At 32.0% G+C, this 15,697-nt stretch overlaps 2 protein-coding genes and 1 long non-coding RNA gene across 3 annotated transcripts; 1 reads left to right on the forward strand and 2 right to left on the reverse strand.

Moving 5' to 3' along the window:
• Positions 1-2,863: 2,863 nt before the first annotated feature.
• Positions 2,864-5,150, forward strand: LOC101255936 (thioredoxin-like 3-1, chloroplastic). Its single transcript, XM_004249134.5, has 5 exons — positions 2,864-3,345; positions 4,330-4,404; positions 4,541-4,607; positions 4,712-4,729; positions 4,894-5,150. The coding sequence occupies exons 1-5, from the start codon at positions 3,044-3,046 to the stop codon at positions 4,990-4,992; spliced, it is 561 nt and encodes a 186-aa protein (XP_004249182.1). The 5' UTR covers positions 2,864-3,043; the 3' UTR covers positions 4,993-5,150.
• A 192-nt stretch (positions 5,151-5,342) lies between these two features.
• Positions 5,343-9,415, reverse strand: LOC101256232 (uncharacterized). Its single transcript, XM_004249135.5, has 3 exons — positions 7,946-9,415; positions 5,732-5,811; positions 5,343-5,643 (listed from the first exon to the last, which is right to left on the reverse strand). Exons 1-3 carry the CDS (start codon positions 8,825-8,827, stop codon positions 5,550-5,552), a joined length of 1,056 nt encoding a protein of 351 aa, XP_004249183.1. The 5' UTR covers positions 8,828-9,415; the 3' UTR covers positions 5,343-5,549.
• Positions 9,416-13,823: 4,408 nt separating this feature from the next.
• On the reverse strand, positions 13,824-15,463 carry LOC104644358 (uncharacterized). The gene is made up of 2 exons (XR_002028737.3): positions 15,377-15,463; positions 13,824-14,074 (listed from the first exon to the last, which is right to left on the reverse strand). It is a non-coding gene; the product is annotated as an uncharacterized lncRNA (long non-coding RNA).
• Positions 15,464-15,697: the final 234 nt, after the last annotated feature.

Consider the following 15,697-nt stretch of genomic DNA (forward strand, 5'->3'; position numbering starts at 1 on the left):
GTTGATATATCAAACATTATGTCCCTAGGGCCATACTAGGAAAAATCAATTACTCATATGTTGTCGACTTAATTCTGTTACTAGAATAACATGTATGAATTTAAAATTTTAAGAGGTCATACAATATGTTAAGTATCAAAATTTATAATTTAATAATTTATTTATATATATATATCAACTCAAAATATATAACATAAACGAACGTATAAATTTCAAATTCTGATTTTTCTTTTTAATATCAACCATATATAGGAGAATGCATGCATCTCATATTTATAGTGTTTGATTGTAGAGTTCAAACATTTTATATTCATTCACAGGAAAGGAAAAAAAAATATGAATTTCTTTTGTTTTTCGTAAACCATCTAATTGAATAATTTTAATATGAAATTTTAATTACAGTTCTCTCTATTCAGTATTGTTTGTCATGATTTCTATTTTTATAGTCAAATTATATAAATTTTGGTTAATATTTTAAGATGTATTTTTTCATCATATTAATTACAAAAAATGATAATTTATAGAACTTTTCATATAGTTTTAGAATATCTAATTTTTTTGTTTGAGATATTGAATTAATGTGATTTAATTTACCTTTAAAAATTAATCATAACATGACAAATAATTTTGAACGGAGAGAGTATTATTCAAAAAATAAAAGAACGAAGAGAGAGACGTTTGAATAATATCAACCTCTTATAATTGAGGAAATAAATGACCAATGGAAAAAAGGGCTATAATTTCATTAAAGTCTTGACTTCCTATTTGCCAACCACTTTTTGTCCACCGACTAAATATTTCATCGAATATTAAGCTCTAGTTTCGTCATGAAGATTAAAAGTAGATTTTTTTTTTATTTTTTTGAGAAAATATTGATTATTATTTGTTCATGGGATTTAGTCAAATTTTAAAAGTTCATCTTAAAAAGAAAATCTTATATTGATCTAAATTTAGTAGAATATATATTCAAATTTAGTCTCAAAGTTAAAAAAAGGCAATTATTTTTCAACACAACTTTAAGTGTAATATTTTCAATTTAAATAAATGTCATAAAACGCTAGCTAATTTCATTCAAAATTTTCATTTAATGAAAATAAAATAAAATTAGATGACTTCAATAGAAAGAAGACGAAATGCTGAGATAATTTTAAGTTCTGTCACACACTTTTTGTAATATGAAAATTGAATAGAACAACATGGACTTTTAATCAATTGCCCTATGATTCCTCTATACCCTACTATTACTTTTTTTTTTCCGATTATATTTGCATTTTGAGGTTTAATTAATTTACCGTCACGCTGGCAAAGTTTCACTTTGAGATAAAGTTTAAAATAACATTCTGAACTCGAAATTGATATCTCTAAATTAAAAAAAAGTACTTATCATTTCACTACGGTGATAAATAAACTAAAATGATCAAGTGTGCTTCCTTATTTTGATAGGCTTTATATCAATTATCAGCCCACTCCATGTTGGGTTGCCCAAAACTCAAATATGCTGATGGGCTTTCACTCCATGTTGGGTTGCCCAAAACTCAAATATGCTGATGGGCTTTTAAATTAATGGGCCCAATAAGAATTACATAGGATTCGAGTGAAAGGATGATTTACAAGAAGGAAATGTTTCACATATAGCCACTTAAAAAAAATTAATTACTCTTCATAGCTATAGTTTGATAATTACAATTTGTAACTATATGTTCTATGGAGGAGAAAGGCGAGCGAGACTGGGAGAAAGAGGAAAGAGGCGAGCGAGACTGGGAGAGAGAAGAGAGGCGAGATAGAGGGGGAAAAGAGTGGGAGAAAAGTGAATTGTATATGTATATTGGTTAGATAATTGTATAATATGCATATATATTTGTATATATGGAAAGAGAGATTGGGAGAGGGAGAGAGGTGAGTGAGACTGGGAGAGGGAGGAGAGAGGCGAGCGAAATTGATAGAGAGAGGGCATAGAGTGGGAGAAAGGTGAATTGTATAGGTATATAATTGTATTAAACTGTATATTATACATATACATTTATATAAATGGCAAGCGAGATTGGGAGAGGGAGGAGAGAGGCGAGGGAGAGAGGACAGAGAGTGGGAGAGAGGTGAATTGTATATGTATATAGGTTAAAAAATTGTATACTATACATATTTATTTGTATATCCTGGCGAATTATACATATACAAACATAACAAATTATACAAACTCGAAGTCAGCCAACATAATTAATGTATAATGTTTGTCGCGAGTGGTGATTATAGCAATCTATAGCTATGATGAGTAATTAAATAGTATAAATTTGCCTAGCCACATAATTTTCTCTTACAAGAATGACCTTGAAGATCGGCAATATTAAAATTTTGTCCCCGTTTCTCTTGCCTAATGAACAAAACTTCGAGGTCAACAAGTTTTTCCTTTTGAACTTGATGCAAATGGATATCGAAAGCTTAAGACCATCAATTTTCAAGATTATCATATGTAATTTCTTGTGGAGTAAGGCGTATCAAGCCTACGAAGGAGGAATATCTTTCTGTTTTATATACGATATTCGATATGCAATCACATTTAGAAGAAAAAGAACTATTAGTTACTTAAGCAAATTACAAGAAAATAAATAGATCAAAACTCGAATTAGATTATGATCTACTGGTTAGCCCATTTTGATATAACTCATTTCAGTTTAAGTAACTTTTAACCGAGTTACTGATCCTCTCATTAATTATATCATTGATGTTCAAATTCAACCTAACCCGTCTATTTCCCGCCGTATAATATAGTTTCCACATGGAAAAAGGGTCAAAGGAAAAGCTACTCTACTACAAGGTGGGGACCAAATGGTCTTTTTTTCCTTTTAACAAAATTCCAATACACTACAAGGATAAGTGGATAAGCTTTACCTTCAAGCAATAAAATCAAGAATGCAACAAGTTTGTACCTTTGACAAAATATCTACTTGTAAATTAAAAAAGAATGAGGAAAAAAACCTCACACACCCAAATATCTAATCCTTTTTTATACAGTCACCTCTTTTCAAGTACCAAAAACTTCTAAAAAATGTCTATTTTAGCACCAAATTCCCAAATTTTGTACAGAGAAATCTACAATAGGGAGAATCAGCATCTGTTTTTGAACAGTGGAGGGAATGTTAATATTGTAAAATCATATGGATTTTGTTTTGTTGATAAAAGAAGAGGTGATTGGAAGAAGAAAATGAAAAGGGAGTTAAGAATTCATGCCTCTTGGCCAGATTTGTCAAGACCAGCTGCTGTTGAGATGCAACCAATTGAGAGTAGTGAACAACTTGATCAGATTTTAGACTCTGCTAAAGAGCTTTCACAACCTGTCATCATTGATTGGTAAAAATTCTTATCTTTACCTTCTCTGTGATACAAGAATGAATGTGATTGAATGTTAAAATTTCTGACTTTAATAATAGGTTTCGAGTTTTAATCTAGTGGTTAAATGGTAAAGATTCTTTCTTTAATTATAGGTCTCGAGTTTTGGTCTAATGTGGTTGAACGGTAAAGATTCTGTCTTTAATTATATGTCTCGAGTTTTGGTCTAATGTGGTTGGATGGTAATGATTCTGTCTTTAATTATAGGTCTCAAGTTTTGATCTAATGTGATTGAATGATAAAGATTTTGTCTTTAATTATAGGTCTCGAGTTTTGGTATAATGTGGTTGAATGGTAAAGATTCTGTCTTTAATTATAGGTCTTGAGTTTTAATGTGGTTGAATGGTAAATGTTATGTCTTTGATTATAGGTTTCGAGTTTTGTTCTAATGTGATTGAATGGTAAAGTTTCCGTCTTTAATCACCGGTCTCAAATTTTTGGTCTAATGTGGTTGAATGATTCTGTATTTGATCAAAGGTTTCGAGTTCTGGTCTAATATGGTTGAATAGTAAAGGTTAAGTCTTTAATCATAGGTCTCGAATTTTGGTCTAATGTGATTGAATGGTAAAGGTTATGTCTTTAACCGTACGTCTCGAGTTTTAGTATAAGGCGAGAGACTTTTTTTGATAGTAAAGGTGGTTTTGCTTTTAACTATAGGTCTTATGTTTGAACTTTAAGATGAGTCTTTTAGGTAGTAAAGGTCTTTCCTTTAATGATATGTTTTGAAATTGAGTTCGAGATGAAGTCTTTTTGATAGTAAAGGTCCTTCTTTTAATCGAAAATCTCGCGTTTGAGCCTAGAGATGAGACCTTGTATTTTCTTTATTGTTAGAGACAGAATCAAACTCTATCGAGATGAGATCTTGTATTTTCTTTATTGTTAGAGACATAATCAAATTCATAGAGTTGTCGTTAGATTGATTTGTTTGTAGCATATGATTGATAGGATGGCAGCTTGGTGCCGGAAATGCATATATTTGAAGCCTAAATTGGAGAAACTTGCTGCTGAGTTTGATACCAAGTAAGCCCCTTTTTCATGTCTGATCTCAAAGACAATACAATGCCTTGGGAATCATGAACTATTTTGCCATGTTATTAATTTGGCTGTAGTTTGACAACAAACTGGATTTTTATGTCCTTTTCCCTCTTGTTTTTAGAGTCAAATTCTACTATGTGGATGTCAATAAAGTGCCACAAACTTTAGTGAAGAGAGGAAACATCTCAGTAAGTACTATCTTGGGGACAACTTTAAGTAATCTTTTTAGCTGTCTATTGCTGTTCATGATCCTGTGTTAGGTAGCTAACTTGATTCTTGTTTTGATCTCCAGAAAATGCCAACAATTCAGGTGAGCATTATGAATTCTCCAACCTTTCAAAGTTCGAAAGATCTTTTATGACTTTCATTTTATTTAATTTGATGATGATATGAAATGAGCTTTAAATAACAATAGAGGGAATTCGTGTAGTTAAACTTAACTTGTTTGAGTCTGGGGCGTAATTGTTGTTGCAGTTGTGGAAATATGGAGAAATGAAAGCTGAGGTGATTGGAGGGCACAAGGCGTGGCTTGTAATTGAAGAAGTGAGAGAAATGATCAAAAACTTTGTGTAGTTATTACTAGTCCAATTAAACAAATTATTTATTTTGCTATGTCAAAAGTTTGACATCAATTTGTATATTCAGCAAAGGGCATTTAAATATGTACAGTAGTTACAAAGAATCCTTTTGCATTATCAAATATGGTGAATTGGTGATGTTGGAACTTAAAACTACGTTAGAAACAAATAGAGTATATATTAGCTGACGTAGTGGTGGCAAACGAGAGAGTTAGAATCAAATTTGAACGGATTGAAAATAGATGAAGCTAAAACGGATTGCCACCAGTATGCATAGATATCAAAATGACGCATACACCACACCAAACAAGCGATTATGAAACGAAAAACTGGACGCTACTATCATCCAACAAAGATGAATAAGTTTTCATTGAAGACAACAAGTTGAACAAGTTCCATCGAGACATTCTAAAAGTTCACCATCAAATTGAGTTATTAAGCTCGAAAAAACTGATAATCGACTCGGGAAAAACTCAGTTGAACGGACTCATACAGTGTGCAGTCAATAATGAAGGGAAGCATCGCTTTTAAAATTCCACGCTTGTGGAGAATTTAGATTCCAAAACCGAAAACAGCCCGTACCCTGTTGAAGATAAGGTCCCTCCATCCTCTCTCCGTGTTCTCCACAACAGTTGCATTACCATATCTGTACCATCAGTAGCAAAAATGAGAAGCCGAAATACGTATAACTGTATATAAGCAAACGACAAGTAATCTGATAAACAACAACACACCTGTCTTCCTCTGGAACATCTGTATGTGTCAAATTGATAACTGTAACTCCAGATTGAGGCTCCTCAAAAGTAATTCGAACCTGCAACGTTTCATTATCACCAGAGACCATTCCATCAGACCCATTCATTTATAACCCTAAGGCTCGCAACACGCCACGTCGCCAGCAGGTACTCACAGTTCTATCTATTTAAACATATTGGCCACACTGTACAATGAATAGCACTAACGAGCGGGGATAAAGAGAGTTTTTAATTCAGTAAATCAATTCAAACATGATTTTTTTAATGACAGAGAAATCCCTAAAGCCAGTGAGCATGGTTTCAAACTAAATGAATGATAGGTCGGCCATTCTATTTTTTTTGTTGGATAAAGTAGATTCATTTGAAGGCATCAAGATGATGCAAGCTTAACAAAAATATATCAGTTAAGCTCACAAAAATAAGGATGTGTAGCTTCTTCCTAGACTATAGAGCTAAAAATATCCAAGAAGAGTTCTAAATTATTTAGAGGGGTCAGTTTGGACCAGCTAAAAAGGCTAACTAGACATCTGTCTCGCAAAAGATTTCTGAAGTTGAAATTTCATCAAAACATCGTTTGTTCCTCTCTGCCCATAAACACCAAATAGCACCAGGGATCATCATGGAGATACTCTTGATGGCTTTGTCAACTTTCTGTGAACTCTAACTTTCAAAAGCATCCTTAACAGAGAAATGCATGACCCAAGAAAGACCCCCCCAAAAAAGCAAAAGATATTCCAAAGGTCAAAGACAACTGGGCAGTGCAGAAGCAAGTGGTTGACACTTCCTGTGTGCTTGTGGCAGAAGTAGCATCGGATGACAGACGGGAATATCATGATAGGTCTGCCCTTCTACCTTCTCCACTTAACTACCAGCCATTCACAAGCTACGCCCTTACCACTAGACCAAAGTCCTGGGGAAATAATTCATAAACACCATTGTTACACCAAAATTTGTTGACCAACAACGCCGAAAGCCCGAAACCATGTATCAATTTGGACCTATTTAGAACTAGAGGTTGACTTCAATACACGTGGCCATATCTTGCTTCTAGTTCAAGTAAGAAGTTAAAGTAACAGAGAACTGTACACTTGAATGGACATAACATATCTTCCACCTATTCCATTATCATCTAAGAAGAAAGATTGTAGTCCCTCCAAACTAGCTTCCTTTCCACTCTAATCAGATATTTCTAATTCCAATACAAAATATTCTGTCTTATTGACATTAAAAAGAAGACTCAGAACTAATCTTTTGTCTATTCAGATAAAATATTTGAATTCAACATACAGATACTAGTAAAGTTATCTAGAACACAAAGATTACATATAAATTAATCAGCTAACTCAAATTCAAATTAATTGAGGTCAGCTAAACCATTCTTCAGCTTCCTTTCCACTCTAATCAGATACTTTTCATCCCAAAGACTCAAGCCTATATCTTTAGCCTATTCAGATGAAAATATTTAAACTTAATACAAATACTAGTAAAGTCACTTAGAATATAACTCATTATCCACACTACACACACATAGAAAATCCATAATTCTACACATCAATCAATCAAACTCAAATCCAAATTAGTTTAGGTCAGCTATACATTTCTTCAGCTTCCTTTCCACTCTAACCATATATATTTCATTCCAATACTTAAATATTTAGCCTAAATTAACATTAGAAAGAAGACTCAATCTTCTAACTTTTGCCTATTCATATGAAACTTAAATAGACAAATACAATACTAGTAAAGTTAACAATAACACAATTAATTCTGCACACTAGATCATATATCAATCAAGCAACTAACTCAAATCCAAATTAGTTGAGGTCAGCTATACCATTCTCCAACTTCCTTTCCACTCCAACACAAAAACATTTTGCCTTATTAACAGTAAAAACAAAAGACGCAAGTTTATATCTTTTGCCTATTCATATGAAATCTCCAAACTAAAACATACAAATACTACTTAAGTTAGCCAGAACATAACTCATCCTACACACTACAAACCCATAAAAGATCATACAGCAATCAATCAGCTACTTCGAATCCAATTAGTTGAGGTCGGATATACCATTCTTTAAACAGTGTCACTCTGTTCAGATACTGAGTAGTTTGCCTTATTTAATTTAACATTAAAAGAAGACTCTTGACAAACAAAGAAACACAAACACAGAAGCAAAGGTCAGGAAATCATACCATGGAATGTATACCATCAGGCCAGTTACCAAATCGCCATTTCTGCACAATCAACGTCCCTTCTTGCAACTCCACATTAGTTCCAGTCACTGAACCATCAAATATGCTAAACTCTCCTCCCACCTCTTTGCTTATCCTTGCATTACTCTGAGTAAAACCCTTCCACCTATTCTCATCCATCAATATCTCAAACAAATCCTTTGCCCTACAGTTAAACTTCTCCGTCATCGTAATTGTCTTAAACCCTTCCTTCTTCTTCTCCTTCTCAGCCACAACAACCTTTGCCTTCTCATCCACAGCTGTCGTTGGAGGAAGGGCAACATTCCCAGCGCCGGCAGGCCTCTTAACTATTTTTTTCACCTCACCTTCTTCCTTTGCAGGACCACCTTTCGCCATAGCTTTAACATACGTCTTCACTTGCTCCAAAACAAAGGGCTTTCCTTTTACAACAAACGCATCCTTCAATCTCTTCCCAATAGGTCCTTCATCCTTAACCGAAACCTTAACTTCCGGATCTTCATCAGCATTCTCATCAGCAATATAAGGAAATTCAACATTTCCTTCAATTTTCATCACACTACTACCATCAGCTTCCTTCACTTCCCCTTCCCAGGAGACAACCAAATTCAATTCGTAACCCGGAATAATCTTCCCCTTTCGGATATTCACATAAGCTTCTCCTTCAAGCTTTTCGATCTTTTTCGTCCGGATTTTGAGGTTACCTTCGCCGTCAACTAGGGTTTTGTTGGCTAAAAGGTTAGTGAGGAAGTTTCGTGACCAATGGAGGCAGTCAGTTTCCGCCCAGTGCCAATTGTGAACGTTGGTTCCGTCGGGTCGATCTTCCACGATCCATCGTTTGTCTCCTTCTCCAAGACGAGCCATTCTACGGCGGCGCTGCGGTGGAGTACGGCGGCGGCGATATGAGCACGTGAGAGAGGACTTGATTCTGTGTTGCGGGAATACGTGATGGACCAATGGAACGCAGTGAGAGAAAAATAAAAGGAAAAAAAGGGTTCTAGAGGGTTCCAAAAGACTCGAATTGCTGAGAAGGATCTGGAACACCTAAATTTTTATTTATTTATTTCTTTTAAAAAATAGTCTTCTAGTACTTTTTAATTAGTCTACAATAATCAAGAGTTCCCACCCGAATTTTTTTAAATAACGTGAATTATATGTATGATAATTTCATCTAAAAATTTAATTAGTTGGAGTGAAAGACGCGAAAAATTTAAACCCGTAAAACGAAAAGGGCCGGTGTGGGGCATTTGGGAAAGTCGGGCCGATCGGGTGTCTTCATTCAAGCGACGGTACAGAAGAAGAACAAAACGAAGTGAGAGGCCGGGGGCGGCAGGGAAAAGAGTCGAGTCGATCAGGCTCGACGATCGCTGCTTCAATTATTTTTTTGAGCTAAGTAAATATGAAATTTTTTAATTGTAATGGTTGGTTAAATTTTTAGTCGAAAATTTATATGATTAATTTGTTTTTCTTCAATAAATGAGTTATTATTTTTTGAGTTTATCAAAAAGAGAAGAAGAGAGAGTTCATATATTACGTTATTTAGATATACTTGTGATTGATCTGAAATTTATGTCGTTTATAATAATTTAAAAGATATTTGTTTCTGATTTTTCTTTTTAATTTGAGTTATGTTCAGTCAAAATAATTATATCTATGGTTAATCGAAATTCATATGGCTATCAACTCAATTATATTGATGAAATAATCATATCAATGGTTAATTAAAATAATTGTCACTAATATATAAAATGTATTCTTCAGTCGCGATAAAATTAACGAAATAATAAAAAAGACAAAACAATAATATATATGCATATATATACTTAAAAGAAAGTTTAATGAGCTAAGAATGAACCGAACAATACTTAGGAAAATGGTTAAATATTTTATTGATAACTCATTTTTTTCATAAATGGTAAAGTTCAAAATATTGAAGCTTGCAACGGTAAATACAATTGCATTTTAATGGCACATCGCCACCAACACAAACTCCACTTCCATTATGTTTTCATAAGCATTCACTTTGACACTCAGGTATGATGCAACCTGTGGTGTCTAATGTCTCAGAACATATTTATTCGATTTTCACTTGTATATTTGTCATTGCAACTATGTAAAAAATAGTAAAAATTATGGGCTACGTATTAGGAGTGATATGAATACACCATGATATTGTTATGAAAAAAGAAATATGTATATATAATGTCATAATTTTTGAAATTTGTGATAGTGAAGGGTGAAATTTAATTAGATTTCGTTCAGATAACTATGGTGAAGTTTAATTTTTTAAAATTTGAAATTCATAACAGTCATGATATTTTTTTATAAAAGGCGGAATGGTCTGGTCGACTCTTATACTTGTATGCGTTTGTATTTGTGAATCCTTCTACTTGTCCTTTGTCATTTAGACCCCTGAATTTAATAAAATATAATTTAATTAACCCCTCTTACCATTGACCAAATTTATGTGACATTTGGATGTCTGAGTTGGCTAGAGAGAGTGAATACACGCGTGTAAAAGCAACTGAGCACCATATTTAAAATTAAAAATTATTAAAATTATTAAAGAATAAAATAATTAATTAAAAAAAAAAGAAAAACTCAAAAAACTCGTTTTCTTCACCCCATGCACCTACTTTTTCAGGCATAACCATCCTTGCTCAACCATTTTTTTTCTTTCATTTTCTTTAGACGATCTATACGACGAACGGAGGCGGCAAAGAGACAAAGATGTGTGAGGGGAAGTGTTTACGGTCTCACCGGCAAGAGGAATGGTGGATGTGGCAGCTTTCTCCGGCAGATTTTTGTCATTTCACGGCTGGATCGAGTCTGCAAATATTGGGTTATGCGGCTGTTCACCGGGAAAAAAAAAAGGAAAAACATGAATGGGGTTTTTTGGTCAAGTTGAGATCCATTTTTTGGTGGTTGTTTTAGATGGAAATGGTTGAGAAATGGGTCCTTGGTGACCTTGTGGTTGGTTTTCGGTGACTTGGAGCTCAAGAATTCGCTAGAAATGGTGAAAATGAAAAAGCAACGTGGGTTGGTTCACTGTTGCTCGTTGGTGAACCTCGAGGTTGCTGGTGGATCTATGGAGGTCGAAACAATGGGGTTTTGTATTGCTGGTTGAAGCTGGCCGGAAATGGAGTTTGGGTGGTTATGAGGAAAGTTGATGGTGGCAGCTTTGAGAAGATGGTGGTTTCACTATTTTGGAATAAATTAATATTTTATTTTAAAATAGATAATACATAATTATGACGTGGTATTAATGTGAGTGACATGGATTTGACATGTCATCTATGCAAGGGTGAGTCAGGTACACACATGGTTAGAGGGGTTTAACAATCATACTTTTATTGAGTTCGGAGATTTAGATGACAAAAGGGTAAGTAGAACGGTTGACAATACAAGCGCATATAAGTACAAGGGTCTACCAGACTATTTCGCATTTTAAAAGTGTTATTTTTGATGACTTCTGAATTTTCGACTATTTTTCTATGTCACAAACAAAATAATAAGTATATAAAAAGATTTTTTTCACTAAGAAAAAGGAGACAAACCTAAAAGAATGAGAAAGAAACAAATGATAGAGCTCAAGAACTTAGCCATTATTGAAGCCTGATGAACTCAAATGTTTTAAGGGAATTTTCTAGAGTTGTGTGGTTTGGTAGAGCAAGGAGAGAGGGGCTTTTATAGTCTAAATTTTTTTAGATTTGTTTTAGAAAGTAATCTAAATGCATTATTTAGAGGGTGTTTTAATTGACTTAAAAGTTTGTCAAATTTACTTTTAAGTCCGTTTTTTACTTTTTGAAATATTTGATAAATATATAAAATAATTTAAATAAATAAAAATAAATGACTTCAAATAAGTTGGAAAGTATTTGACAACATCAAAAGTAACTTAAAAATAAGTAAAAAAATGTCTTGAAATAAGTCAACAACCATAATTAGATCTCCTCCTACTTTTTATTTTTTAATTTAAAAGGTATTTTAATTTGACTTTTTATTTTTTACTTAAAAATTATTTTTTTCAAGTTACTCCAATATGCAGCCCCTTAAAGCAGTGATGTAGCCAGAAATTTTACGAAGAGTGTCCAAAAATCTCATAACTCGTACAAATAATTTAAAGAATGAGTATACTAAAATTTTGTAAATTAAAATGCGTAACATTAATAACTAATTTTTTTTAATTAAAATGTACCAAAATTTTAAAATCAAACTAAATAATATTTAGCTTTAATGTTCACGTTAAACTGATAGGAAGTGAACAACCAAATAAATAGAGAGATATTTCAATTTCGAGTGAAATAACTTTTATACTTCAAGATTTCACAAACTTCTAATGACTAACAACGTGAAATAGAAAATAAAGAATCGAATCAAACGAGTTATATTAATCGAACCCGCGCAACTGCAAGTTGCAAAGAACTTTTAGTTAGAGTTGAACGACTGAAACCACTAAGCTAGACAAATTTTATTGTTTTCCAAAAGTGTCCATAATGTATTATTTGACCATTTAAATTATTATTTTGCTTATAAGTACGGTGTAATTTTCTGATGAAGGGAGTCCAAGAAAGGTAGCTAGGCCCCTATCTTAAAGTTATCTGCATATTTCACTTGAACATCTCAACTTATCTTTGTGCCTAATGACCATTTTATTTGTTCAAAAGTCAATTCTATTAAACACAAAATACTGACATGTCAAATAACGTGTGTTACACTCTCTTAAGACGCGTAATGCTATTGAAATTAATATATTTTTTCTAAACTTATATACTTAAACTAATGCAAAGGCATAAAAATATATAATTTTTTTTGAAAATGTACTCTTCTTCCCCAGCCCAAAATTACACATCATGTACTATTCACATTGACCTTCTCCATCATTCTTTTTTACGTAGGTGCACACCCAACCCCCAACCCCACCCCATCCTCCTCTCTCTTTCTCTCACCCTCTCCCATTCTTCTTCTTCTATTTTTTCTATTTTTTTTAAGTAGATCTACATCTTCAATATTCCGCCAAATATTTATTTATTCGATGATAAAAAAAATTAATTAGTTTTTTAGGCAAACGTTTGTCATCATCTATTATAATTGAGACAAATGATTAGTAATGATAAAACGATAAAGATAACGAATAGAAAATTTTGATGCTATCAAGATAAAAGACACAATAGATATTTTATAATTATTGGTCCGTTTATTATATAAAGAAGAAAAGAGTAGTAGAGATTTCGAGTATAGGGGAGGGGGGGGGGGGAGATAACTGTTTAATTTTATTTTTTTTTTATAAAAAAAATGGACTATCATTGTTAATTTATAATAAAGAAGAAGAAGTAAAAAAGACGATAACGTGGGAAGGTTTGGGTGGGTGGGTGGGTGGAACTTTTAGGAGTATAAATTTTATTTTACTTTTGTTATTTAAAATAATTTTTCGGATCCAAATGACATATGTCATGATTTGATTTGTTATTGTGTCATGCAATCACAAGTATATTTAGATGATTAAGGTATTAATGTTTAATAGGTACAACCTTTATAATTGATCTGAAATTTATGTCGTTTACAGTAATTTAAAAAATATTCATTCTGATATTTCTTTTTAGTTTCAGTTATGTTCGGTCAAGATAATCATATATATGGTTAATCATAATTCATATGGCTATCAACTCAATTATATTAATGAAATAATCATATCGATGGTTAATCAAAAATTCATATATATGATCGTCAACAATGTATGAAATGTACTTTTCAATCGCGCTAAAATTGATGAAACAATAATCTAAACAAAAAATATAATATCTATGCATATATACTTAAAAAAGAAAGTAAAATGAGGTAAGAATGAATGGAACAATACTTAAGGAAATTGATTAATATTTTATTGATAACTCTTTTTTCCTCTCATAAAATGGGAGAATTCAAAATATTGAAGCTAGCAATTGTAAACACAAACACAACTTAAGGGGCCTATATTGCCACCAGTACAGACTCCAGTTCCATTATGTTTTTGTAAGCATTCACTTTGACACTCAGCCATGGTGCAATCTGAGGCCTTCAATGTCTCAGAACATCTTTGTTGAGCTTTCACTCGTGTACTTGTCATTGCAACTACATATCAAAAAAAATAGTAAAAAATTATAGGCTGCATATCAAAAGTGATGTAGAAATACCATGATAATGTTATGAAGCTTTTAAATTCAAAACATTAAAAATGAAATCATCTTTTAAGGCAAAGTGCTTTTATTTTTTAAAGTATTAAGAGTCTGGTTGGCTCAGCTTAAAAGTTGGTCAAACTGACTTAAAAGCTGGTTTTTGACTTATTTAGTTGTTTGGCAATACTCAAAATAACTTATTTTAAGTTTAAAAAAAACTTATTTTAAGCCAAAAGTTAAAAGCTGGGGAGGGGTGCTTTTTTTTTTTAGTTTATAAGTTGTTTTAAGTTGATCACATTTTTATCTTTTTGCCCTTAATATTTTTATACAATCTCCAAATTACCCGCATAACCCTAACATCTCTTTCTTCTATTTTTCCCTTTTCACGTTTGGCATAGCAACTTCAACACTTTTATATTAACGCATAACTGCTTATTTTAAAAATAAGTTTCAGCACTTTCAAAAGTACTTTTTTAAAGCTTCTTTTATTAAGCCCATCCAAACAGGCCCTAAACCTAAATCAACCAACATCCAAATTAAATTGAAGTCAAACATAAAAAAAAAAATTACAATGGACAAAAACAAAATAAAAAAGACGATATTACAATAGAATACCCGACTAAAAATTAAATAAGGTATAAAATGGTAAAAAAAACATCTTTTAAAATAGATAATACTAGTATTCATTAATATAATAACCATTTATATTTTTATTTCATAAATAGACCAATATTTTGTGTTTAATTAAAGGTACATTAATTGAAGCTACAATTGAAAACACAAACACAATTCATTGGGCCAGTGTATCCAATATTGCTGTGCATCTCTTTTGGGCCTTTACTTCAGTAATTGCCAAAATTAAACAAATAACACTTATATATCGACAAAACAAATTAATCTCATTTTAGATCTTGAATACATCGTCAGTGTAAATAATTTTTACGTTATCAACTAATTCAAAGGATATCTATAGATAAAAATTCCTTAAAATTTGGATTTGCAATCTTGAAAGTAAAATAGATTGTTTGCTATAGTCAGAAGCGGAGCTACCACTTTAGCTTCTGATTCGATAAAACTTAATAGTTCTGAAAAGCAAAAAAATTACGCTTTCAAAAATTATGAATTAAAAAAATTAGCTCCGCCACAAGCTAGAGCATGTAATTATTATTTTTACGATTACGATGTATATGACTTAAGCTTTTTTCTTTTATCATAAACAAGATAGTAAATAAAGAATTGAAAAAAGAAATGGACAAACCTGAGAGAATAAGAAAGAAGCAAAGAATTGAGTTTAAAAACTTGGCCATTCTTATTGAATATTTGAAGTTGATCTCAAATGTTTGTAGTGCACTTTGATGTAAGGTGAAAGAGGCTATTTATAATGCAAAATTCATTAAATTTTCTTTGGGAAGTAATGTATAAAATTTAATATGGTGAAATTTATGAAAGAATCAAAATGTGACCTTTCTATATTGTTATATATTGATTTAAAATTTATGTATTTAATTTTTTGTTTGATACAATTTATCAGTCAGAGCAAAATTTGACTTGTATCCTTCTTGAAAAAAAAATTATTGAA

The sequence above is a fragment of the Solanum lycopersicum genome, chromosome 10, assembly GCF_036512215.1.
Source record: "Solanum lycopersicum chromosome 10, SLM_r2.1".
Lineage (NCBI taxonomy): Eukaryota > Viridiplantae > Streptophyta > Magnoliopsida > Solanales > Solanaceae > Solanum > Solanum lycopersicum.

Excerpts from the sequence above, each read along its gene's own strand:
- LOC101256232 (XM_004249135.5), bottom strand. The coding sequence starts at position 8,827 with ATGGCTCGTCTTGGAGAAGGAGACAAACGATGGATCGTGGAAGATCGA. Across the intron at positions 5,812-7,945 it reads CTGATGGTATACATTCCATG|GTTCGAATTACTTTTGAGGA; the intron begins GTATGATTTCCT and ends GAAACGTTGCAG. Across the intron at positions 5,644-5,731 it reads GATGTTCCAGAGGAAGACAG|ATATGGTAATGCAACTGTTG; the intron begins GTGTGTTGTTGT and ends CTGATGGTACAG.
- LOC101255936 (XM_004249134.5), top strand. The coding sequence starts at position 3,044 with ATGTCTATTTTAGCACCAAATTCCCAAATTTTGTACAGAGAAATCTAC. Across the intron at positions 3,346-4,329 it reads CAACCTGTCATCATTGATTG|GATGGCAGCTTGGTGCCGGA; the intron begins GTAAAAATTCTT and ends TATGATTGATAG. Across the intron at positions 4,405-4,540 it reads GCTGCTGAGTTTGATACCAA|AGTCAAATTCTACTATGTGG; the intron begins GTAAGCCCCTTT and ends TCTTGTTTTTAG.